The sequence below is a fragment of the Hydra vulgaris genome, chromosome 12 (assembly GCF_038396675.1).
Source record: "Hydra vulgaris chromosome 12, alternate assembly HydraT2T_AEP".
In the NCBI taxonomy this organism is placed as follows: Eukaryota; Metazoa; Cnidaria; class Hydrozoa; order Anthoathecata; family Hydridae; genus Hydra; species Hydra vulgaris.
The window spans coordinates 59,405,446-59,433,339 of record NC_088931.1 but is presented as its reverse complement, the minus strand read 5'-3'; the positions used below and the strand labels follow the sequence as shown (position 1 = coordinate 59,433,339).

The 27,894-nt window shown below is 29.4% G+C and overlaps 2 protein-coding genes across 2 annotated transcripts; both read right to left on the bottom strand.

Annotated features, from left to right (window-relative positions):
• Positions 1 to 5,931: 5,931 nt before the first annotated feature.
• LOC100203975 (annexin-B12) lies at positions 5,932 to 12,741 on the bottom strand (the record flags this gene model as incomplete). The annotated part of the gene is given in 13 exon segments (NM_001309770.1): positions 5,932 to 6,179; positions 6,827 to 6,949; positions 7,100 to 7,158; positions 7,271 to 7,346; positions 7,454 to 7,520; positions 7,721 to 7,767; positions 8,196 to 8,252; positions 8,633 to 8,712; positions 8,803 to 8,893; positions 9,817 to 9,930; positions 10,022 to 10,116; positions 10,593 to 10,677; positions 12,706 to 12,741. Coding segments are annotated over 13 exon segments (951 nt in total). The 3' UTR covers positions 5,932 to 6,125.
• Positions 12,742 to 25,409: 12,668 nt separating this feature from the next.
• On the bottom strand, positions 25,410 to 27,685 carry LOC136087861 (uncharacterized). The gene is made up of 2 exons (XM_065811470.1): positions 26,571 to 27,685; positions 25,410 to 26,344 (listed from the first exon to the last, which is right to left on the bottom strand). Exons 1-2 carry the CDS (start codon positions 26,739 to 26,741, stop codon positions 25,481 to 25,483), a joined length of 1,035 nt encoding a protein of 344 aa, XP_065667542.1. The 5' UTR covers positions 26,742 to 27,685; the 3' UTR covers positions 25,410 to 25,480.
• Between the last annotated feature and the right edge of the window lie 209 nt (positions 27,686 to 27,894).

Below are 27,894 nucleotides of genomic sequence, written 5' to 3'. Positions count from 1 at the left end.
AATTATGCATGATCGTTCCGTATACCGACCGCAAACTGAATTTATGCTAAAGACATTTACACTTATAGAAGTTTATACGTAACGCTATCCATATGGAATTTTTAGATTTGCATAAGTATAAATGACAAATAATCGAACCTCGCCCATAACCGCACTAAAGTTGATGTTAACAGGCTATTATTAAACTTGCATAACTGCACTATATATCATTAGATAGCTTATTCCTTTAGCTACAAAACTATGTAGTTGTGAGAGTAATTGGTAGTACCATTATAAATTGTACAGTGTGTCAAAAACACTGATTCTCGCCCACTTAAACTCAATCTCGCTGTGTTGTTTTAAATTCATCCACTGAATGACTTTAAAAAAGAACTTATTATTGTCTTGGGCGACGTCATATACAGGTGAGTGAGATTAAATCTCGTTTGGTAATTTGTATGCTCAATTTAATTAGAAAAATGCGAACTTTTGCCCCTCCCTTCTGATCTGAATCTGGATTCTGAGCTCAATCCTAACTGTAATTGTTAAATGTGTAATTAAAATAAAGTTTCAACACATCATAGCTTACCATAGTGATAAGACAAATGTTTTACAAAAGTTTACAATGCGTTTCTGGACCTTTTCTAGAAGAGAAAGAGTATCATTAGAAGAACCAGCCCATATATGACGACAGTATTCCATACAGGGATGAATAAGAGATTCGCAGAGTTAGAGAATGGAATCAGAAGAGAGTAAATGGCAAGAACAATAAAGAGAAGCAACCTTAGCAGATGCTTATTTAGCAATCGATTGTATATATGGTTTCCATGAAAGGTCAGTAGTAAATGATAATCCAAGAAGGCGTAAAGAAGGGGATTCAGTGAAAGGGTTGCCATTCATTAATATAGGAGTATTGAAAGTATTGCAATAGTTGTTCGCAGTAAGTAACTGAGTTTTGTTGGAGTTAAAATTTACTAGCGACTGTGAGCTCCAATCAGTCACAGAAGTGAAATTAGATTCAAGATCTGCTGCCTGTTCTAAGCGATCGAAAAGAGAAAACTTTTTGTCACGACAGGAGTATAAAGTTGAGTCATCAGCAAAAAGAGCTACTTTAGATGTAAGGTTGTCGGCAAGATAATTAACGTAGATACGAAACAAAATATGACCAAGGATAGAACCTTGAGGTACCCCAGAAGTTACTGGAAATAAAGAAGAGTGTTGGCGTTCGAAGATGACTTTAATAAAGCGGTTAGAAAGAAACAATTTGCTAATCTCAAAAGCTTTCCCAGATACATCATATAAAACAAGCTTATGGAGAAGACCAACATGTCAAACTTTGTCGAAAGCCTTAGAAATGTTAAGAGCAATAGCCCTAGTCTCTCCACCTTCATCTAATGCACGATAAAATCTTTCAGTCACTAACAAGTTAGCAAGTCAGCCGTAGAGCAAGAGGATTAAAAACCATATTGATTGTCTGAAGTTATTTGACTCAAGATGTGATGTGAGAAATTTGCTTATCAAAGACTAAAGACCTTGCTAATAACAGAAAGAAGACTGATTAGGCGATAATTGGAGGGGTCAGAATGTTCGCCAGAGTTTTTGAAATTTAGAACAACAGATGCCATTTTCCAGCAGGCAGGAAAGCAAGATTCAGTCAAGCACTTATTAAATAGTTTAGAGAAAATTGAAGAGAGTACTGGAGAACAATTTTGTAAAATTGTTGTCTTGACCACCAGCCATAGAAGAGTTTAATCAAGATATGATTTGGGCAAAAGAAGCTGGAGTGATTTGAATGTCAAAAAATGGGTTAACCTATTTAATTGGAATGGAAAGAAGAGAATAGCCATAAGGTTCGAGAGTCGAATTAAAAGAGAAGTTCTTTGCAAAGAGTTCACCCTTACCCTAAGGAGAGGTAAAAAGATCAGTTCCATGAATGAGAGATGAAATGTTAGACCTTCCTTTGTTAACAACGCTGTTGAAGATTTTCTAAAAGCCTCCAGATCCTAGCTTCTGAGATAAGATACGAGATTTAGTGAACTGAGAATGAAGAAGCTTAGCATCTGACAGCACCTTTTTACATCGCTTTCTTGCAATAATAAATAGCTGTTTGTTCTCAAGAGAGTTGTTCTTTTAAAAAAGATGAAAAAATGATTACGATTAGATATAGCAGCTGCATAAGAGGGTAAAAACTATAGAGTAGAATGAGGCTTGACTTGGAACCGACAAGAAGGAATAAAAGCATCCATTTCTGTCTGAATCCAGGAGATTTTGTAGGAGGCGCATTTTTTAGCTGAGGGGGAAAAGACATCAGTCCAAGAACCGTCACAGAGAAAATCACAGAAAGAGTCCCAATCAGCTAAAAGTAGTAGTAAGAAGTGCAATGATAGGGTAAATCGGAAAATAAAGAACGAGATGAAAGATTTAAAAAGATCATTGCATGGTCAGAACCACCTAGGGGAGAAAAAAAAAAGAAACTGAATTTAAGAAATGCAAAAGTTATAGACTTTAGTGCCAGCAGGATCGGTGGCGTTAGTGCCAAGCCATTCAGTGTGATGAGCATTAAAGTCACTAATAACAACAATATTGGCTGAGGGGTAAAAAGAGAGAGTATGGTCATTTCGATCAGAAATTATATCTAAAAAAATTCAGTCTTGGGAAGAAGGAGAACAATAAAGAACACAGAGAAAGGTGATGAAGTGCTAAGCGGAAGCACATAAAGGAATGGTCAAAGGATTCGAACATGATTCCACGACAAATAGATAAATTGATGCGTATGTATACCCCCAAGCCTACCATGTGACTATTGGAGCCTTTGCTAGTTAAAGAATAGTACCTATCAACATTGAGATCAGAAGAAAGAATACCAGAATTTAGATTAGTCTCACTAAGAGCTAGCAAGTCTGGTGAACTTTGCAAGATGTAAGATTCAACTGAGGGAAGGTAGCTTTGCAGACCACAAATATTAGGAAAAGATATATTAAAACAATTAGGTGATAGGGATGGTTTTTTATGTTAAATATTTTGATTTAATTTTGGCATATTTAAGTTTAAAGAGAACTTGATTCATTCATAGATAGAGCACGGCCTCTAAAGCTATGCAATTTTCTCAGTCCTGTTAATTAACCCTAAGTCGTAAAATTGGGCTTATGTGGCCTCGACAATGCGTACCAAAAGCATTAACAGGGACACCATCCATACGTGACATGGCACTGTTAATACTCTGATATTTTGCAGCTGTTGATGGAATCAGCCTCTTTGAGAGCTACCAGAGAGTTTGAGAAACCTTACTACCAGCCGGTCTCAGAACCAGTAAACTGAGTTTTAGAGCTTCATTAGTAGATAACAGGAAAAGTTGCATAGCCACTATAAAGGAGGAAGATGCAGAATTATTCTGCTTATCCCTAAAGTTTTTGGCTAGGAGGCCTCCTACAAGACCGTAACTAGATGCAGTTAACATCTGCCCAAGAGGATTATTTTTATTGAGACACCATCTCTAGCCTTTTTTCAACCAAGAGCCATAAGGCAGGGGAATTTAAGGTGGATGCAATTAATATCTGCCCAAGATTAATATTTTTATCGAGACACCATCTCTAGCCTTTATTCAAACAAGAACCCCAAGGCAAGGGATTTTTAAGTTGGAGTTTGTTTCTCCTTGCCTTTGCCTGAAAGCACACTCTACAAGGCAGAAATACATGAGGCAGGTGGTACTGGATTACATAATACCTGTAGCAGGGTGATCGTGATGATCCTGAACTTGACCTGACCTGGAGTAATAAAAAGGAGTTACTTCCTGCAAAAAGCACCTTAAGGCTTCAGGCATGATATTTTGGAAATGCATTAGGAAAAATATTACACATAACAAAATACAAGAGATAAGAGTGAGCGCAAGTTTAATAGTTGGAGTGCCTAGTTAGTTAATGAATTCTCAATGCATCAAAGCAGATTTAAACATTTAAACAGAACATTTAAACATACAAATAGAACAAAACAATATTCATGTTAAGAGTAATAATCAAGTAAACGAGAAAAACTAAAAGAAAAAAAAAATTAATTAATTAAAGAGCACGTATTTACAAGAGCCGTAATGTATACGTATACTTTACAACTTATTTATTGAAAAATATATAACAGTTATTTTAATAACTAAAACATTAGTTTTAAAATTAAAAATAAATACAACAAACGAAGTATAATACCTATTATTTCTAAACACTATTATAAAAAAAAAAAAAAACATAGCATAAAAAGATAAAATTATATAAATCAATTCTAAATTCTTTTTTGCCATTAACTATTATCAGGAAAAAAAATGCAATAGCAGACAAAGTTTACTAATTTGCGATATTTTCTTTGTTTTTCTTCTAGCTAATTCATTTTGTTTTGATGAACATGAGCATTTTCTACTATTAGTTAATACTCAACGCAGAGCCATATTACTGTAATTAGCAATTTATTTTTTCCTTAATTTCCTTATTAATAATACACAGAAATATTGCGTATATAAGCTTACTAAAGACAATCAAAAATACATTAACGCGGATACCATCAATTTTTGTCAAAACAATTATCAAGTAAACTTGGCATTAGCATAAAATTGACAATATCAAGTCAATTTTACGCTAATGCCAAGGATGTTGAATCAAGGGTAACTAATTTATAAAATAATTACCTCAATAATATATAGAATAAAAATACAGATTAAATATACTTCTTTGAAAGCATTAAATGACATTATGTTCTTAATATGTATCTTAACGAAATTTTATGATTTTCAATTTCAATTATTTTTTAAATATGTCATCCCAATTTAATCAAAAAATAATAAGGGTCACAGCGAAATATTTTTTTTTGTTAAAACTGCTGGTAGCGTAATATATAATATAACATGCTGCATCTATTATCGCCCACACGGGAGAGATTGAATGCATTGGGCGGCAATATATTTATTCTGAAGGCGAGATTGAGTTAATTTGGTAGGTTGAGCAGAAAACAATTTTATGCATATTCTACCATTTCAAACGATTGTAAATGTTATTACAATCAGAGAAAAAAAGTGGAGAAAAAAATTAAATTATAATCTAAAATGCACAATAAATAATTATTTTGGTAGAATTGCATTAGCTGGTTTGAGTTCGGCAAATTAGGTAGCAAAAAAATTACCGAAAATCAAAAATTTTTTTTTCAACTTTTTTAATTACGATTCTTTTGAGGTCAAAGTTGTTTTGATGTTTATAAGGTTGGTTTGCTGCTCTAAATGAACGTCTTTTTGATGGCACAGCGTGTGAGTTAACTGACATATAAGCAGTTAAAGATCGTGGGCAGGATCGAGTGATGGGCGAAATTATGTAGTTACCCTATATATTTTATTTGAAGTACCGCACACTATGTTTTCATAGTTTAAGTCGCAACAGATAAAAGAATGATATAGTCTATTTATTTAATGTGTTAAAGTCTATTTATTTAGGATGTTTCTTGTTTTACTAAGATTAAAATTGAAAATTTAAAAGTTACTTCTTTTGCATAATATTCCAATACTCCTAAATATTTTACTGCCCAAGTTTTCGTTATGCTTTTCCCACAAGAGGTTTGCATCAGAATTTATTCGTTGGATAAATTGTTAAAAAAAAACAAGTCATATCATTTGGCAGTGGGTGTTTTTTGAAATAAGGGTGGAAGGAAATTCATAAAGTTTTATCAATATTGAAAGATTATCTTAAATTATTAGAATATAGTTTGGGGAGGTCATAGTCATAAAAACAATAAATCGACTTTCGAGAATCAAATACACCGCCAAAAAACAATGATTCTCAATGTTTTTAATGCTTGCATTTTATATAGCATCATTAAAAAGTACTAACAACCATTAATACCACAACCATTTTACCCAACTAACAACCATTAATACCACAAGATGCTTACATTGAAACAATAGATATGTCTAACATTAAAAATAAAATAAAAGTCAATTTTCATTACTCAAATCATAAATATAATAAAAATAATTACAAGATTCAAAGTAAAAAAGAATTACAAAATAAAAGGCTAACCACCAATACAATATTATACATGTATATTTATAAAAAAAGAATCAAAATATTTTTTGACAAGTATTTAATGTGAAAGAGCTAAAATCAATCTTCAACAAATTAATGTCCAGTGATTTGTAAAAGAAGATCTTTGTAATCACCAGAGCAATCATCCTGGAATAAATTAATTTCATTAAAACCTATGAAAATTTCAATGCTTTTATATTACATTGTTTAATTTGAAAAGATTTAACATTTTAAAATTTTGATTTATAGAAAAATTATTCATTAAAATATTGTATGCAATGTGTGTGTATGTATTTGTGTGTTTGTGTGTGTATATAAATGTATGTATGTATATATATATATATATATATATATATATATATATATATATATATATATATATATATATATATATATATATATATATATATATATATATATATATATATATATATATATATATATATATATATATATAAAATATATATATATATATATATATATATATATATATATATATATATATATATATATATATATATATATATATACACACATATATTTGTATGTCAGCGCACAAAAAAGCGCTGGACGGATGGTCATTTTTAAGCTGGAGTGCTCGATTTTAAAAATTCATCTTAACTTGCTATTTAAATTAAATTAAAAACAGCGAAAAGAATGCCTTAAATAAAGTCTTAAACAATTAAATAACGGCCAAAAAAGTAGAAAAAATAAAAAACTATGTGGAATGCAACATGTTGTTTCTATTGATACTCCAACGTTTGAAAAACACAATACTAAAAGCAGCAACTTACTGCAATAAATTCATATAGGCTTTTTCCATACATGGCCTGAAAAGTTTCTTTGATATTTGCTAAATCAATTTCTGATCGGGAAACCAAAATTCGAATTAGAGTTTTGTCACTTGTTCCTAAACCCTAAATAAATATTTTAACTTCCTAGAAAGCATATTTCATTTCTTAATTTTAAATTGAAAAAATGGGTTATATAAACTTATTAACCTATTTCGCACTCAAGTTTAAAAACAAATTTATTGTTTACAAAAAGTTAACAAAACGGAACCCTACTTTCATTGCATGATGGAGTCTTTCTGCAAAATAAGCGAATCTGTTTTCAACAGACTTCACTAAAAATAATACAAATGAAAATGTTTACACAATAATTTCTGAGAAAATAAGTAAATTAATAACTGAAATTATTGAATTAATAATTTTCTAATTAAAATTATTTTAACTAACCTATTGCTAGCAAACCATTTTTAATATCACCAGAGAATTCACTTTCAATGGCTTGTAAAATAGTCTTGTTAGAAATCTAAAAATGAACTAAACATTCAAGAACTGTTTAAATTTTTTACAACTATTTTTGAGATATTGAACATTACTCAGTTTTAATATTGAATTTAATAATTCAATAAATACCTTTGAATATTCATGAAAAATTTGATGGAGTTGTGGGTAACTTCTTGTTGCAAGTACGGCATTAAATCTGGAAATATAATAATCATAATTGAAAAAAAAAAAGTTTATGTGCCTATGTAAAAAAATTGCCCCCACGGTTTTGTTTTACTTTAGTTATGACAAAATTGCCATAAATTTTAATAACAAAAATATTTAAAAAGAATTTTTATGATGTTTACTGAATTTAATAAAATCTCATCTTGATATAATTTAATAAACTTTAAAAACCTTGACTCATCAGTTCCAATTTGTCCTTCACCAGCATGATAAATGGCCTGAACAAAAATTTGCATTTGCAATTAAATTATATCACACCTTTACCAATAATGATAAACTATAATAAACATACAAAATTTTAAAACTATACATTATGTAATGAATAAAAATAGGTTAATACTTAGAAAATTACTATTTTTAATACTTTGTAACATAGTAACAACAATAAAAGGTTTCCTGCAACAACTAATGACAATTAGATAGATCCAAGTAACCATACTAATAAATATTACTATACTTAAAAAACTACAGTAAACAAAGAATAGTACATCTGTTTGCTACATGTACCACTTTAAAAACAGTTTGAATAAAACACAAAACATGTATATTTTAGACAAAAACTTTAGAAAATTCAAAATTTGTTTTCTACGCAACAACTTGAGAATTTAGTTTCTAATAAAGGTGTAACATAAATAATAAAACTTACTGCTGCATCCTCAGCAGCATGAGCAGCATTAACAGGCTCATCTTCTTTTCGGCCTCCCTGGAACAAAGTAAGCAAAAAATTAGAACACAACACAATCAACAAACTTTTCTTCACATAATTACAAAATATACTTTATCAAACCAATATATTTTAACATATTACTAAGAAAATGTGTTGCAACAAATTAAATTCATATTTTGAACTGATCATAAACTTTAGTAAAAAAAAAAAAAAAAAAATGTAATTTTAAAAAGCATTACTAGGCATGCTAAGATATGTGCAACATATCTGTCTTAGCATGTTTAATAACAGAATTTGAATAACTTAAAACTACCAATAATTGATATAAAATGCCGCCCCTCTCCCCATGGAATGATACCAGTTAGGGTTTTGAGTTTAAAAAAAAACAACATACAAACAAAATAAATATAAAACACCTGAAGCATAGAAACAAGTAATCTCTGAAAATTTCCAGATGTTTCACTTTTTATCTCTTTCTCTAGGTCTTCTTTGTACACTGGAAGAAAAAAAACAGTATAAGTAAAACAAAACAAAAATAGAAAACAAATTTAATGTTAAAATTGTATTTAAAAAGCTGAAGTCTAACATAGTTTGAATGCAGCCTTAATAGCATGTATTTGTGCATTGCTCTGTGTGCAAAGTATATCAATCAATGCGTTTTCATCAGTTCCAAGCCCCTATAAAAATATTTTATTAAAAATAAAAGTACATTACTTAAATTTATTTTTTTAGCTGAAAAAAAAACTAAAAATAACACCACTTTTTAGAAGAATAAAATTCAGAAACACAAGTTTTTATAACACAATAAAAAACTCTTTTCCTAAACAATAAACATTTTTAAAAATTTTCTTAACTTCAAAATCACATTTAATTTCAAAATATTTTCTAAGTTAAATAAAAATCTTTATAATAAATTTTAGTTTTTAACTTCTATATATGTCTATCTATACTATGCAATGAACTAATATAGAAAAAGATTATGTATAATTCAGGCAGCAAATTCTAAAGCAACTTATCCCATTTAAATGTTAAAAATGAATGAAAAAGCATAATTTAACATAATTTAATATAATTTAACATAAATCAAGTTATTACAAGTGAAGCTAGCTCTTATTATTTATTACACTTAAAATTACACTAAACTTTTAAAATATATTTTTTTACAAAAACATACTTTTAAAAATATAAATAAAAACTTAAAAATATACTTTTAAAATACAAAATAATTGAAGTGTTCTAAAAAAAACAGGAAGTTTTAAAAAGAGTTCTGAGTTTAAAATAAATAAAGATCCAACTTTTAGAATCCATTAAAAAAAAATACAGAACTCTCAAAAAACTAAAGTCTGTCAGTGTTAAACATAGATTCCTTAAGTATTATTGTAAATAGGAACTTTGCACTTTGTTTGCATATCAATAGATTTAAATACTCCTTAAGACTTTTTTTTTCTGTTTAAAAGTTGCTAAACAATTTGAGCTCCAGAACTCTTAAAAATGAAGTCTTCTTGTCTGTTTTTAATTTTAAATGATAAAATGATATCATACTATGACTACTATGCTATGATAGTGTAAATATTGAGTAAAATAATAATCCCCAAAATACCTTCATAGCAGCATGAAGTTGCTCAGCAAGAAATTCATCAGGTTTCCTTAATAAAGCCAAAGCTGCTTCTTCATAATTACCACTTAATTCACTTTTTAATTCATCTTCTAAATGCTAAAAATTATGCAAAAAAGTAAGAAAATGTATAAATTCAAACGACTTAAATCCTAATATTTTTAGAAATTAAAAACTAAAAAAAACAAACTTTTCCAAAGAGTGTAGTGTAATCAGTTTTAATCTGTTGACGCTGTGCATTAGAACGAGTTGCCAGAATATGAGTAATAGATTTTTCATCGGTACCTTACAAATAGTGTGTACAATACGTCATAATATGTATAACAATACATCATCACTCTTCCTGAGTGATTTTTCATAACTTTCATGAATGTTATGAAAAATCACTCAGGAAGAGTACCACCAGTTTTTTAAAATTTCCTTTGTTAATTATTTTTAATGAATGTGTTCAATACTTTTGAGATTAGAAAAAGAGAGTAAAATTTGACTACTTTTTTATTTTCCGCTGTGGAACTGCCCATAAATATATATATATATATATATATATATATATATATATATATATATATATATATAAATATATATATATATATATATATATATATATATATAACATTATTAATTATATTATTATAAATATTTTAGTAAATATAAGAATAAAGTAAACATCAAAAACAAGTAATAAATATTATCCAAATAATATTTAAAAATCAAACTAAATACAAAAATTAAACAGCAAATATATAAATTATTAAACCAACCGATCCCCTTCATGGCTTTACGCAATGTTTCAGCATCTTCACGTGAGTTAAATGAAGCATGTGGTTTAACTGTTCCTTGAACAACCTTAAAAATAAACAAAAAATGTAAGGTTTCTTTATTAGCTGTTTTACTAAAAGTTGTTGGTTTTAATAATTTGACTTTTTAAGGGGGTTGTATAGTAATTAAAATTGAAAAAATCATTTTTTCAAAAATTCATTTTTATATCAATAAAATCACAACAGATTTCTTATTTTTCTTGGATTGCAAAAAAAGCTTTGGTATCTGCATCTAATCTTTGTTTAAACGAGTTAGTAGCAATTTTCATCCATAGCAACGGTATAATTTTTCCCTTGCCATGCATTTTTGTAATGAAATTATACTCTGTACTGACTGATAAAAATAGATCAAAAAGAAAAGTATCCTCAAAAAAGCTTTACCAAATGAAAAATCAAAGTTTCATAAAAACAGTGATAAAAGGGTTAACATTTTTAAAGAAACCACTGCTTAACTTATAGACTGAAGTTCAATTGAAAATATTCCAAGCTCATCCTCCTTTAATAAGTTATCGAATGAAGAAGTTGTGCAGGATCTTTAAATTATAAATGAAGATTATAACTTTATTATAAAATTCATTTTACCGAAAAACATAGTGAAAAAAAAAAGTGAATAATTTTGAACTTTATTTACTTTGTTTTTTTACTTGCATTTTTCTTAAAATTGTGTTTTTTGGGCTGGCGACGGAGATATTTTCAAAACTGATTATCAAATTGATTTGAAATTTGGCCCACTTATTTATTGTATTAGTATTTACAATGTAAACTAGAATAATCTTTACTGCTTCTCTTGTTTAGTATTTTTTAATATTTTAAGGAGACAAGGTCTCATTAAATTATTCCATTTATACCGAAATTTACAAAAATGTGAATAATTTATTGAGTTTGAGACCTAACATAAATCTTTTAATCCATGAGACAATGACATACATAATGTCACCAGCCAAAATTCCAATCATAAATTGTGAACGGTTGCTAAAAAATCTTCATCACCCTTTACCCCATTTTTTTTTCAATTTTAAAAAACTTTTTTAGCTTTCTTATACAAATTATAATACAAATATTTTTTCTAATTACTGTAATTACCACCTTAAAGTTTTATTGTGACATACTAAAACCAAAAATCGAAATAGATTTATAATAACATGTCGATGGCTTTGCTTTAACAAAATACACTATTTTTCAGCCTATTAATAAATATAAAATACACTGCTTTAAATATCATATAAGTTTAATAAATTAATACATGATGGCTTAAATCTTAACTTTAAGCATCAAAATATAATTTCTGATTGGAAAAAGAAAATGCTTGCGTTTGGTTAAACTGGAAAAAATGGTGAATTTGAAAATTGCAGAATATAGAAAATACAGAAAAAAACAAAATGTATCAACTGCTGACTCAAAATAACACATTCAAACATTAATTTAACTCTAAAATTAAGAAATTGCAGGTTATAAAAAAATATATTAAACTGGTAGTTATTGAAATTCAAACATTAATTTTAAAATATAATTATATAAAAGCATTCTCCCTTTCTATTTTATATACATACATATATATATACATATACATATATATATATATATATATATATATATATATATATATATATATATATATATATATATATATATATATATATATATATACACATACATATATATATATATATATATACATACATACATATATATATATACATATATATATATATATATATATATATATATATATATATATATATATATATATATATATATATATATATATTTAAACAACTTTAAAATGTATTCTACACAATAGAGTGCTCAATGTTCTTAAAAGAACAGAGTAATTATATATTAGTAAAAAATCACTTAACAAATTTTTTTTTTCATTTTACAGTGTGTTTCATCAACAAAGATTCATCAGAAATGCATTTCTGATGAATCTTAGTTTATGAAACACAGTGTAAAATGAAAGAAAAATTTTGTTAAGTGATTTTCTACTAATATGTATATACATATATATATTTATAAAATCAGTTGTAGTAAAACAGATAAAAATAATTGGTCTTACCATTTTTGTTTTTGATTAGTGTATCGTTTCGTTTTACTAGCAAAAGAAAAAGAAGAGTTTCAATTACTTTTTTAAATATTTTAATTACTTTTTTAAATACTTTATACTTATAATTATATAATTTAGTATGCAAATGAAATTGAATAAAATAATTTATAAAGATACTGATTAAAATGAGGAATAAAAAAACTTTTAACACAACTTTCACACATGTTTACTTGAACAATAATAAGTTTATACAAGAGCTAAAATTAAAAAACTTTGATCATTTAATGTTATTAAATGACTTGAATAGAAAGAAAATATTTGAATAGGTACAATTCATTCATTAAGACATTTCTCAGGATGTGTCTATATTGATTGATAAAAAGCCATTCCAAAGCAATTAGTTACAATAAACAAATAAATGTTTGAACTATTTATTTTTTTTCTCAATAATATAGTTTTATTTGAATAGATGTTTGTTTTGTTTTGAAAAAACCTTTTTAAAAAGTTGTATAAAAAGTAAATATTTAACCATTACAGTTATATTTATTTACACTTAAAAGTTTTAAACTTTATTTAAAAGCTTTAGATTATATTTAAAAGTTTAAAATTTAAATAAAGCAAATTTAAAATTTTATAAGCAAGTTTTTAATTGCCACAAAGTTTTTAATTGTCACAAAACTTTCTATATATGTAAATATACATTAAATTAAAAAAAAAAACATATATAATAATAAATACTGCATTAGACACACTGAACCATTGTGGGAACTTTTGGGAAACACGTCAACAAGGATTTGAATACATTTTTTTTTTTAAATACATTAACTCTCAACAAATGCTGCAAACAACCACTAATTAAGTTATGAGTAATCAGGGATGCGGAATCCCAAAAGGACTCCGGCTTTATATCTCTACTTTTTCCAAGTCTGTAGTGTCCAGAAGCTCTAAACATGTGTGTTGACTTATGATCTGCGACAAGAAAAAAATTTATGAGATTTAAAGAATTGAAACTTATTGTTTTTAGGCCCGGAGTCCTGGAGTTCTTGCCGCCATTATACTTAAGGACTCCGGGCTCAAAAAATGATTGTTCCTCTAACCTAAAAGTCTTAACTTTTTTCCTATTAGTAGTCCATAAACTTATTTATATTTTTAGAGCTCCTGGATACCAAAAACTAGGATAAAGTAATCTTTTTGTGACTTTCAAATCCGGAGTCCTTTTTGGGACTCTGCATCCCTGGGAGTAATAATGAATATCGAAGCCTTTCTTTCCTTGACGCTTTGTTTCTTTTTTAATTATAAGGTTTGAGTTTTCATTTATTATAAATATGTTAGCCATAGATGAATATTCGTGATAAAGCAGACTTGACTATTTTTGTTGCATGAACATTTCTTCTCTTTTCTAAGGTGTCAAGCTTTAGTTCGTTTGAAAGGGGAGCAGAATGGGTGTTCCAAGGTTTGTGACAGATAATTTGAACACATTGCTTTTGCATTATGTCAAGCCTCTTTAGTTGTGCTTTGAATTGTCCAAGGTATGTGTTTAAGGTATATTTAAAAAACAGAAGGGGGTAAACTTTTTTGGTTATTTATGCTCAGAAATTCTAACCATTTTATCTTTTTGAGAAACGGTCTCATTTAACATCAAGAAAAAAAAGACCACACTATACTAACATAATAAACATTAGATTATATTTAGTGTTGCATTTTTATTTTATGATTCACAAAATAAAAATGGAATCAATAAAATTATGCATCAATTTAAAAGTTTCTATCAAACCACAGCATAAAAACCAATAATTTAAATAACTAAGTTAACTCAAATTAAAGTTAATATGGAAGTTTTGCATCATACAAGTTTTAAATTATTTTTAATGAAAAAGTACTTTTTTGACTAATTTTATTTTTATTCTAACAATTTAAATCCTTTTTTTAAACATCATAAGCTTATCCTTACCTTCGTAACACTTTGTGGGAGTCATCATATCATTTGGATAAAGACCTTATTATCCTTATCCTAGGGTGCCTAATTTGTTATTTTGGCACCTAACCCATTCTCCTAGGAGAATGGATAAGAGGATCCTCTAAACCAGTTTGGTTTAACTAATAGCAGGAATCACTCGATACAAAACCAACAAAACTGACATCGAAATTAAACTGATCTACTACATAATCTACGTCGACTTTAAAGTAACTAAAATCTACGATGCCTATAGGTCCCCGCCACCTCTAAACATGGCATTGGCATTGGATGCCTAGCAACTGCCTCGAACCGCAAAATTTAGCTTGCCGCTAAATCGTATTTTAATGAAGAAAACGATATTATCAAATAATAAAAAAATATTAAAATTTATTTAAAATTATTACAGCAAGATGTTTAGTGTATTATATGGTTAGTGTAAAAAAAAAATGATTAGGGTTGCAGAGAAAGTGTAAAAATAAGACTCGCTTGTTTTAATTTGAAATATTTTTAAGTTTAAAATACGCATTATTTTTAATTTAACAGCACTAATATTATTCATTATTATTATTATTAAGAGAGTAAACTTGAACTTAAATTTACTAAAACAAAAGTGCACGCAAGCTAATTTTGTTTATCTCGTAATAACTATTATCAATACATTAAAAAAAATAATACTTTATATATACAATAAAAAAAATCAATACGTTAAAAAAAAAAGTCGAAGCAAAGTTTATCTAAAAAACTCACCCGAGTCCTAGTTGCGCAAAGCCTTTCCCAGATCAAACGATTTTCATTGTTATTAACTTTTATACAAATTTAAAAAAATGGTCACGTGCTTCACCGCCTTGTTTTTTAAATAACCTAAACAAAAGTTACGACGTAGTAAAATGAGCCCTTTAGTATTACACAATAATCTTTTATGCTTTTTTAAATCTCCTATATTGAATTATCTATTATAAACAATGTTTTGAAATTTTTATGCAATTATCAAAGCAGATAAGAAAAGAGTCTAAAGTATATATCATTAATCTTGATTTTTAAAGGTGAACTTTGTTCGTTTGCATTCACGTCATTTTTTTATCGGTTAATTGACGTATTCTAGAAAAGAGATTTCTCGTCTTATTTTTTATTGCTACCGCACCGTGTAAAAACAGTGTGCGTATCGCGGTTATAGCTAAGAGGTTAAACTAATTTAACCTCTAATTAAACTTTTAGCAACATTAGCTTAAAAAAAAAATAACTAAATTAGATTAACCAACAAATTTTAATATGTAATAACGGTTGAATGTAATAATAAACGCGTAATGCCTTGTTTTAGATCAGAGGCATTGTTAATTTTTTTTTTCTAATTTCAAAAGTAATTAAAAACATAAGAAAGCGTCATAAAATTTTTGAAACTGAAATGATAATATGAAAGATCTTATATTCTTATTAAAATAACTCTTAGGGGTTGTCCATTAATTACGTCAGCAAAATAGAGTGGGAGGGGGTGGGGTGGGGGGTGTCTAGAAATTTTTGACAAGGGGGAAAGGGGTTCAAGAAAATATGACTAGTTTTTTCTTTACTAGTCATGCATACTTACTTAGTTACTAGTCATGCGTACTGGCGGATAAAAAAGGTATCAAAACGAGACTATTAGATACCAGGATCAGACGGCCTGCGACTTGTAATCGAAGTTGCTCAGTTAGAGAGAGATCTTGGAGTTCTTACCTCAAATGATCTTAAACGTAATGCTCAAGTTTTAGCAGCTGCAGTGAACGCTAACCACTTATTAGAGAGGCTGAAAAAATGCTATCCAAGCGTAGTCACCTTACCAACGGGCAGACATAGAAGCGCTAGAAAAAGTTTAAAATTGTGCAATAAAAACCATTCCTTAGATTAAGCATTGCACCGCCGAGCAGCGAAGAGTCATGCTAGGTCTTACGACACTTACGACACAAGAAAGAAGAATAAGAGGTGATTTAATTCTGATGTTCAAGTTCATGCGTGGATTTGATGAAATAAACTTTCATGTATTATTCAATCGTCCTTCGTTATCGAAGTATGTTATGCTTGGTCATAATAAAAGACTTGCACAGCAAAGAGTACTCAATTGCATGCCAAGGGAGAGAAATTCTTCACGAACCGTGTTGTGTTGCAATAGTCAATTACTATTTGCGGCAATACCCTGCCGCAAATAGTAATTGACGCGACTTCCGTCAACATTTTCAAAAATCGACTAGATAAACATTTAAATTGGTTAAAAGAAAATTTTTAAACGATAATTGGAAATAATCACTCTCCACATATGTTTCCAGTATTCTATTATGTTCTTAAAGTACGGTACTTGTGTCGCAGATGTGCACAAGTATCTTAAGGCTGTTAGTATAGGGGTGTCTGATGCAGCACATCTTTGTTGGTAATTTAAACATAGCAAACATTTATGATTTTTCAAAAGTCTATAAATTTATTACGGATTGTTGTAAATATTTTAAATTAGTGACCACTAAAATTAACTAAACTAAACTTAAAAAAAAGAAAAGTAGTCTGCGTTTGTAGTTTTGTGTTACATACTCACCGAACCTTTAGCATTTTAACAACATTCTCTATATTCTACTTTTTTTAAACCGTGTTGTGCTTCAAAAATACCTGACATATACAGAACTAAATGAGCACACGCGAGATTTTTACTCGTAACACTATTATTTTTTCAAAGTTTGTATTTGTTGGCCTGATGTAAAAACAAATAAAGATTTATGTAAGTACATATTAAAATAACGATACCAGATGAAAAAATAAATGATAAATATAATGTCATACGATACTACACAATCTTTGAGAACTTCTATTATACTTAATGAGTCAATTATATAAATTTACTATTTCAAATTACTAATCGTTCATAAAAATAAAATACAAATTCTCGTGAAAGCAGTAGCTGCAATACCAAACGATATTATTGGTATCGGTACCAAACGATATCAACATAACCAATACTTTTGATACGAGTATCACGATTCCAAGCAATAAAAGATCTTTTAAGAATACCAAGCATCTGGTTAGCTTTCAATGCTGCATTATTTATTTGATCAGACCAATTAAGTTTATTATTGAAAAAAACTGCTTGTGGCTTTTCAATATCGACATTTTCAAAAAGAATAAAAGTGTTTGATGAGTTAAGCATACCAAAAAAGTCTAGAACATCAAAACCACCATAAAATCTTATTACTTTGCATTTATTAATATCAAGTTCTTTGCTCCAAATTTTGGACAAAAGTGGTAAGACATCTATATCTTTTTGGACTTGTTCTAGACCAGATAAGCTTTTGATTTTTGCAATTAATTGAGTGTCATCATCAAATAACTCACAGAAATTCGATAAAAACCCATGCATGTTATTTATAAAAATTAAAAAAGAAGTGGAGCAATAACGGAGCCCTAAGCAACTCTACTCAGTACATCTATCCAATCAGAAGAGGAGTAATCAAGAATAACAAGTTATTTTTTATTGCTCAGAAAATCTTTCATCCAATAATAAGTTAATAATAATAATAAGTTTCAGGAGAAGAAGAAGATGTAAGACATCGTTAAATGCTTAAGTAAAGCCTAAATAAACTAGTAGTGCAGAGCAGCGATTATTAAGAGCTTCGGTAATAATGTCTAATTCTTCTAAAAGATTAGTCATTCACGAACGATTTCTATTATAATGACGGTATATAAATGGTCTGCATAAAGTTGCGAAGTAACTTTTCCATAACCTTTCAAACAGCAGAAATTGGCAAAATAGGCCAACAGATAGGTGTGCTATTATATTTACATCATAATTTGTGTACGCGGCGGATTGAGGTTTAGCGTCGTGAGGGAGGGATATGGGAATTTGTAGGAGGCAACAAAGGTTAAAACCTTTAATCCCTTGAAACATTTTTTTTCGAGAATCGCACTTGTGATAAATTCATTTTATTGATGTTTTTACGTTACATATTACTGAAATCAAGCATTAAGAAAGAAATTTACTTTCCTGCTAGTTTATTCAAAAATTTTTCTGCGAGAATTTATTTCCACCGGGTACAAAACTTTCGTTGGACATCTTAAGAACATCATACGGACTTGTGACGTTCACAAGGCGTTGTATAGAAGTCTTATGGACTTTGACCCATAGGCTGAAGCACAATTATTTATTGATAATTCAAATTCAATACTCTCAGCAAACTCACATTCAATTAAAATTAAAGTCAATTCCAAAAAATATACTTTGTCATTGTTGATCACACATAATTTTTGATCTTTAATCTACTAAAACTTCTCTCATCATTAGCAAATGTAAAAGGAAGACTCAAGTCGATTTTGTTGAGTAAAGACAAGTTAAGAAAACATGATCCCATCTATTTCCCTATTAAGACTGGATGTACGTCATTCATTTACAGTTCAGTTGTCATTGCTGGAGATATTGATGCCAACACACCTTTGAATGTATGGCAAGCGCGAATAGGTTTCAAGTGGGGAGGGGGTGCCATGTGGACTTTAGCCGAAAACATTTTTAACACATAAAAACAAATTTATAAATTTTTTTTTTCTACTTTAAAAAAAATAGTTGTTTACAGTTTAATTACAATGCCTAAAATACCTGGGCCGTAGTTTGATAAAATTAGAAAAGGCAACATGGATATATTTTAAAAGAGTTGGCTTTTAAATTGAATTAAACATAAATTTAAAAATTGTTATTTTTCTTGTCACATTTAACCTCAATGAAAATTATATAAGCCTTCCAAAAAACCATAAAAGATCAAAAACCACAAAAGATATTGTATGTTAATATAACTCAAACGATCCACCTCAAATTCTAAAATAAATCTTAAGTTTTATTAATAATAGGCTCAACCAAAACTTATTTGGTGAAAGTTATTTAACGGTAATGCCTTTAAAAGATGTTATTTTGGAAATTTCGAACTATAATTTGACCCTGAAAAAAAAGGAATGAAAAAAAGCAAAATTGAACTAAAAATACAACTTGATTCGACCCACCTCTTGCACCCTCTTATTTAGTGGGTGAACCTCTTACACCCACCATATAACGAAAATGTTTCAACTAATATACAAAAAACACTTTTAAAATTGATGGATAAACACCTTCTACCCTTGAGCAAATTGCATAAAATTATTAACTTATATAGTTAAAGAAAGTTACAGTTGCAAAATGCAAGTGTTATACAAAAAGAAATTCTAAATAAAAATATAGTAGAAAATTGTAAATCTAAGGAATAAAACAATTGTTCAATGAGTGCAAAAAGTTTATCAAAAAGCGTGGTTTATAAATTTATTGTCTTTTCAAAAAATGTAGTCGATAAGTATATATTGGCTTAACAGAGGGTAAATGGAACGTGTTGTCCCAGTTATAAGCAATTCTTTTAAATAAAAAGTATTCAAAAGACGTTATACTATCAAAAAGCATATGGGAATCGAATGATAAAAAAGTTGATAATTTTATATTGGTCCATCGTTAAAATAACACCTGCGTATAAAAATATTTCCAAAATATGTATATATTATGCCTACAAGAAAATTATGAAACAATTGCATGCGAAACAAGAATGTTTATCAAATAAAAAATTTAAAAACTGATTTCTAAATGCAGACACAAAATTAAGTTTCTTTTAAAAACTTTAAACATAAGTGAACTTATAAAAAAAAATTATAAAAAAATTGAGCATTTTGAAAAAAACTTGACTTGGTAAACAAAAGCACAAAAGTATTAAGTACATTAAATAACTTTTTCTGAAAAAAATTGCTTTATAAGTGTTTTAACTTGTTTGATTTTATTATTTTCTATTACATAAAAAGTCTAGTTTTATAACTTTATTATCTAGGTTTATTATTTTACATAAAAAGATTTCTAGTTATGCTGGAATGGGACATTCAGTTCAACTAGGAGGATAACGTAAGGAATTCCTAATAGTTTTGAAGATTGGGCTAAATGGGACGACAATATTGAGCGGACAGAGCTTAAAGATATTGTACGTTTGATAAGCATGGATAAAAAATAAATAATTATTTAATAAGTATTTAATACCATCTGCATCCGGATTAAAAAATCAACTGTAACATAAAATTTCTAAAACGGTACACTTGTGGTTTTTATAATTAATAAATTTTAATTATTAATAAAAGCAGTTAAAATGTTTTTCTAAACAAAGGTAGACTTCATACTTTTGTATTTTATCTAGACTATGAGAGCTCTTTTGTCATAAGAATATACCCATGGTTACAGACAGTTCATGCTAGAACATTAACTGACGTTTTTGTTCAACTTTTAAAGTCTTGATCTACAGATCAAGACTTATTATATCAAATGATTGTTCACGTCCTTTAACTGTATAAGCCTCTTTCTCTAAATTTTTTTCTTTTATCGCTCTCATTTCAAATAAATGTGGTAAAACTAACTCATCAAATGAATATTTCTTTTCATGAATTTGTCTTTTAGTTCTTCCTGTAACCATGAAGTTTCTTTCTTCTTGCGGAAGAAATACACTTTTACCTATATCCAATCTATAAAAAAGTGAAAGATATTATACTGTCTGATATCCATGATTATTGCTATACTACTTAGGAATACCATGCATATTAAATAATATTTTTATGTAGTATGGCTTATTTTAGTACTTTATATCATATATATATATATATATATATATATATATATATATATATATATATATATATATATATATATATATATATATATATATATATATATACATATATATATACATAGGCGCCCGCAGGATTTTTTGATGTTTCAAATAGGACACTTTCACACATTGTACAAACTCCAAACTTAAGTATGTTCATACCTACGCTAAATGAGGAGGCCCTGCAAAAACTTGGGATGGCAAAGGCCAGGGAACAAAAAAACTCTGAAAACTCTTGTCCCCCTCCCACCTGCCCAAATGTGAAGGGAGGGGGGGAGGTCAAGTTTAACGTAGTAAAATTTTCAACTTTACTATCTTAAACTAAATTTAAATTTATCGAGAGGTTTTAAATTTCGTAGAAATATATTATAAGTTATAAAAGTTATGACCATGCAAAATTTACACACCCCTCATTTGGAGAAAGGCGGGGGGGGGGGTGTCAGATATTTTTTGAAGAAATTATTTTCATTTTTTTCTTTTGTTATGAAGTGATAAATTATGGTGCTACTAGAAACCGGCTATTGTTCATTGGTATCAAGCTGCCTTTGAGAAAAATGAGCCTTTCGCTGACACACATCACAGTCTTTCTCGGAGCGTTTAAAATCAATTTTTGTTTTGCTTGTTGGGTTTTAACTAATCCCTTGATATTAGTTTTGAAACGGGCATCAATAAAAAAGGCAATCGTATATTTGACATTGCCATTAAAGTTAAACTATGCTTTAAGTTAGGTTATAGTGAAGATGGTTATACTGAAGGCTAGAGCGAAGTTTGGAGTTCTTTGTGTTATAACTATCTATTGCAACTTCTAAAATTACTTTAGAAATGCAAGAAATACCTCAGCTGATTATTTTTTTTTAATCATCTTCAAATGAAAAAAAATTGAAAGACTATGGAAGAAATCAGTTAAGAACTAGTCGAAAATTTTTAGATGGACGTTTAATATGATGTACAATCCACTGCTTATGCGACCACAAAATCAGTCGCGGTGACTGCTAACATCATCTTTCATCAGAAATGGACAATCGATTCAAATTGTCTAGATGAAGAGTTGAATGATTCTGAGTCAGACTCGAATGAACTGAAAACAATTGCCGACAACCTGAAAAGACGTCGCTCTACTAGAGATCTCACCTATGTTTTCCCCTCAGAACATTGACCACGGGTTATAATGAGATTAATTTTCATTTAGGATCTGAAACTTTCTGCAAAGTAGAACAAGTCAAGAAGCTAGAAGCTGATTTCTTAGCTACACACAGTGGGCCAGAATTTACTTTTACTCGACAAAACTAATAACTCCTCATATAAAAAAGATTCAAGGACCATTTTTGCACTGTTTACTATTTGAGGATTGCGGTTTCAATGGTAACATTAGTTTTAATTTCGGGTTGCTATGGATACCTAAATTGCTTAGCAACCACATATTCTATTAACCACAATAAAGATAAACTGGTCTAAAGTAATAGCTTTATCGGATTACTCCCATAATTACCACATATAGTATTATTATACTACAAATGTAGTGGTAATAAGGATTTTTTATTTGGTTGATTGTGATACCTGAACTACCTGATAATGTTATTCCAGGTATCACAATTAAGATAGTTACTATCTAAAATTTCTTAAAACATCAAAGTCATAAACAAGACTAATATTAATGTGGCATTCTGATTAAAAATTATTTTATGTATTTAAAAAATTAAACACATATTCAATAACTAATTTTAGGTGTTATTATGCAGTTCTAGGGCTCTTTTTAATAATTTATTAAACCACTACATAATCCATGTACTTTAGAAAATTTTTTCATATATATTTTACTACTTTTAATACTTGATTTTATTAAATTATCCAATAAAAAGAGAGGCTTTGAAATTAACAAATATTTTATGCCTATTAGTAACACAAAAAATATTTTCAAATTGAAAAATTTTTTTTATGAAATGTTATAAAATGATGTAATTTTTGAGAATGTATTTTTTTACTTTTGTCCACCACCTGACCCATTGTGCTACAGTGAATCAGGCTCGTCAACTAGCTGTAATTAAACGTCAAAAAATGAAGGCAAAAAAAATATGGAAAAACTTTAGAGCTTCTTGATTAGTGCAAAGAACACAACTGTTCAATAGCTCCAAAAATTGTCAATATTTTAGACTCGCTCAATGAGAAACAACTGATCCAAGAAATTTCGTACTGACGTCTGACGATAGCGCCTGAAATCGAACAGTGAGGACGAATAAAACTTGATTTTGGAAAATTCAAAATGGTGAATGTTATAATTAAGATGAACTAAGATGTTCCATTTGTAACGCAGTAAAGCCAGAAATTGAACTCCCGAACAACATTGATACACTACTTATTTCAGTACTGTGAAAAGTGATGACATGTGAATGTTTTTGTTCATGTGATTGATAATATTGATTAATAAAGTGGTTTGAGTTTATGATTTTTAAACAGCTTGCAGATTTCTCAGTTTATTCAGTTGATTTGTGAGTTGGGTTACAAATTGATGATCGAATATTGTGTTGGCGCCTCATTGCTTTTAACAGTAAAAAGTCCAGATTATTGCAATAACGGGTTGTGATATTTGTATGCATGAAACGGTGCAGAATTGAAATCAGCTCGAAATCTTATTAAAAGAGATATTGGAGGCCATAGTTGTGGCTTCAGTACTTGAAGTTTGAGGCAGTGGCTATTTTTGGCCGCTATCCTGAAAAAAATGCACTCTTCTAACCTAAATCGTCATGCAAGCTGCAATTTTTTTCCAAAATTAAATTGTGCGTCAAATTTCCCCTAAGAATACACTCGTTAACAGTTGTACCTAAAAGCGGCCCAAAAACCTAAAACCCGGCCAGGATAAAAAAGTTTTTTTTATATATAAACAAACGAACTTATATAATTTTATACCAAGTTCAACAGTGATAAAAATATTTATCGTTTGAAATTTTTTTTTACAATAACTTGGCCTTAGTTGAGCCAAAAAGAAGGTAGGGGGTCATCCATAAATGATGTCAGTGTTTTTTCTCAATTTTTCAACTCCCCCTCCCCCTTTTGTCAAACTGTTAATTTTCGGCTAACCCCCCGTTGTATATGATGTCAGTTTTTGTGTAGTCCCCCTAAAAAACAATAAAAATGCTTAAAAACCATTGATTTGTTTTCTGACTAAATTATACATTTATATAATAGTAGATCTCATTAAATTATATATTATAATTGTCGATATCTCATTAAATAATCATCTGAACAAATAGTATTATATATCTTTAATATAATCTTCCCATAGTTGTTGAAGTAATCATCGATTGAAACAATAGGTAGTGAATGCTCTCCGCGCTCTAAAAGGATATCGTTTTCTTGAGGTACAATCAAATTCGTTGCATTCAAATTCTCGTTGCTAATTCAAATTCGTCAACTTCATTTTCATTTTACCATTCAGCAATTTCCGAACTCTTCTACAAGGCAATGACTGCCAAAAATTCTGTCTGACGTTTGGCAGCGATACGAACAAGTTGGACCCTTTTGATTAGAGGGAGTGTTATAGCAGAGGAATGGATAGAAGCGTACTTTTTCAACATAGCTTGAAAGGCAAGGTAGATATTGCACTTTTTACAGATTCTATCAGCTAGGCTAGACTGAATTGATGGACAAAACGCATCATACGGCAAAATCGGAAACCCTTTGGCAGTACGAGGAAGAATACTTTCAATATTTGATGCGATGAGCATAAAGACGAATGATGGAAACAATTCTTTTGCTCCTTCTGAGACATCTAATGCTTTGAGCTCGTCTGTCGTTTGGTTGACAGGGACAGGTGGCGGAAGAAATCTTGCTCTAATTAGAGTAAAGTAAGAGCTTCTAATAGTCCGACAACAAGAACGATTTTCACATTTCACAGTTTGAGTAAAATATTGACTTGTACGAAGATGATCGGCAATCCAACGTTGATCTTGTAATAAAAGGCTCCTTGACTCTAGCTCTGATTTGTCTGGATCAATATACTCTGCAATGGTTAGATAACCGTCAATTTGTAGATCAGACCAAATATCAGCCAAAGCCTGTCCAGCAAAACCAAAGTTCTGTTTTTCTAAATTTTCATCTATTGTCCTGCCTGATTTAAAATGATATGTTGGTTATTATAGGTTAAAAATTATATTAATAATTTTACAAATTAACTTTTGTCAATGTAATTACCTTGAGAACCAAGATGAGTTCCATAATGTTCGTGCGGAAGAATCACCCCAGATAAATCTTTACTTAGAGGTGCCATTTGTCGCTCAGCTCTGTTGAATGCGCTGCTGCCTGGAGAGTTCGTCATGATGAAAAGAGCGTCAAGGTTATTCTTCAAGAAATGGCGAATCCCGATTTCAATTACTTTCTGGTATCTGGGATTTTCGTCGGGTCCTCCATCGACGCTAAACACAACGATAGGATTAATCATATTAGTTTGAGGATCTCTGGTAATAGAGTCGAATTCTTTGATATCCAAGAGCCGCTGAAAGTCTAATCCATGAGCGAAGGCGGTCGAGGATGCGTGTTTTCCTAATCGAACAGCAATGTAGGTAGGTCCAGAATAAGTAACAGCATCTGTTTTTCCGAGACCATCTTTTTTGATCGTAATTCCAGCGTATACAGATGGTATAAGCTTGTGTTTAGCAGCCACGACCCAGTCGTGGTCCGGGAGAGTAACTCGGTACCCCAAATGCATCAACAACGGCGCCTGTTTTTTGGCTGCTGTGATTCCAATTAGCACTCTAACCTTGTCGTCTTGGTTAATGAAACATACTTCATCTGGCCCTAAAATAGAACAAACTTCTTCCACATACTTTATAGAACTGCAAAAGAGTCCGTCAACATGTTTTAAATAAGATTCATTCTGAGGACTGATCAATCTCACAGGGACTGTTTTGACGTGCCTTTTGCCTTCTAATGTTCCGTAACTTCTCGGAAGTAGACGAGTATAGAGGGCACTCTTGCTGATTGCAAATCCAATTTTGTTCATCTCGGATGTCAATTTGTCGAAATTTTCAATGCTCTAAATAATAAAGAAGTATATTTGGATATAATTAACTTTTTTACAGAAAACGGAATTTATTTCGTAAATTATATTCAAATCAATTCTTGAAAATAGTTATAAACATTTCAATAGTGCAAGTACTAATTAAGAGTAAAATTAATAGTAAAAACAATAGTGCAAGTACTAATTAAGAGTAAAATTCTAACAAACACAATATTAGCAAATATAGCTAAGCTATCATTACCCAAAGAACCTCTGACCGACGTCTTTCATCAGCGAACGAACCATGGAGAGCAATATCCATAATCGCCTTCAAAAGAAGAGGTTGATCTACTTCTAATGGCGGTCGACCAGGTTTCTTTCTGATTTTTAGTTTTTCTTTGACTTCTGGATGCTCCAAGCAGATTTCCTCCATTCTAGCTATTTTCAGTTCTCTAGTTTTCTTCTGTTGAGCTTGATCATATTTTTTTTTGGCCAGTTCTTTACATAAATGAGCTAGTTTCTTCTTTTTTTTTTCAAATAATCCTCTTCAGCTTAAACAATAAATCCACTTCTCTTTTTAGTCTTCAGTCCAGCAACTTCACAATTTAAAGCTGCAATCTCAGAATTGAGTCGATCTTGAGCCACTGTTCTTGCATTTTTTTGATTTTTTGTGGTCAACAAACTCAAAGTTTTAGCACTTTGTTGATCATCAATAACAGATCGCTCATTGGCGGGCTCAACAAACTGTGAGGAATTCTTGTCAAATTCAAGTGGAGTATACGTGGGGGCAGATTGTTTTGGAGTATTGGCCCAAAATGATAATTGCTTGCTCTTGAACTTTATTGCCTTTTCATTAAATAAATTGTTTAAATACATTACTCTTGATTCAAGATCCTTATGCACCAGTTTCTCTTCTTTTAATGAATTCCATATGCTATGAACTTCTTTCTGGATATTAGCTCTTTTTTTTATCGGGATGAGCATTTCAATGAGAGACCATCAATAAGTTAAGTAATGCGATTTTATCCATATTTTAATATTGATTTATTAGTATTGTTTACATCACAATCAGAATAATGATTTTACTTAGCGTTAGCGCAAGCTTTGTAAAAGAGTTTCTTCAACCGCAAGGGAGAAATTAGCGTTTCGAATTTTCTATAGACTTTATGTGTTAGCATTGCATCACGTTTTACAATCAACTAGAGAGCAATTAGAGTTTCGTATTTGAAATAACGACAATTTAATTTCAAAAAATGACAAATTTATGAGTTTACTTTTATGAGTTTACTTTGAACCACATTTTATTATCCGCTTGGGAGCGAATAACGATTGTGAATTTTATATACAAAGAGTTAATATTTCTAACATAATTTGATTCGCAGTCAAATGGTAATATATTAATAAAACGATAGTAATTTTTATTTTACGTTAGTAGTTGTTATTTATTTAATGTCTCTGGGAAACTTATTATATTAGTTTATAATATTATATTATAAATAATTTAATAAAATATAATATCAAATTCCCCGCATTTAATTAATTTCCCCACAAACAAAACATCATTTTTATACCATTTAGTAGATGTA

What these genes read in the sequence shown, in the direction of transcription:
- LOC136087861 (XM_065811470.1), bottom strand. Translation starts at nt 26,741, where the DNA reads ATGGAGGAAATCTGCTTGGAGCATCCAGAAGTCAAAGAAAAACTAAAA. An exon ending in GTCGGTCAGAGGTTCTTTGG is followed by an intron (nt 26,345 to 26,570) that starts GTAATGATAGCT and finishes TTTATTATTTAG; the next exon opens with AGCATTGAAAATTTCGACAA.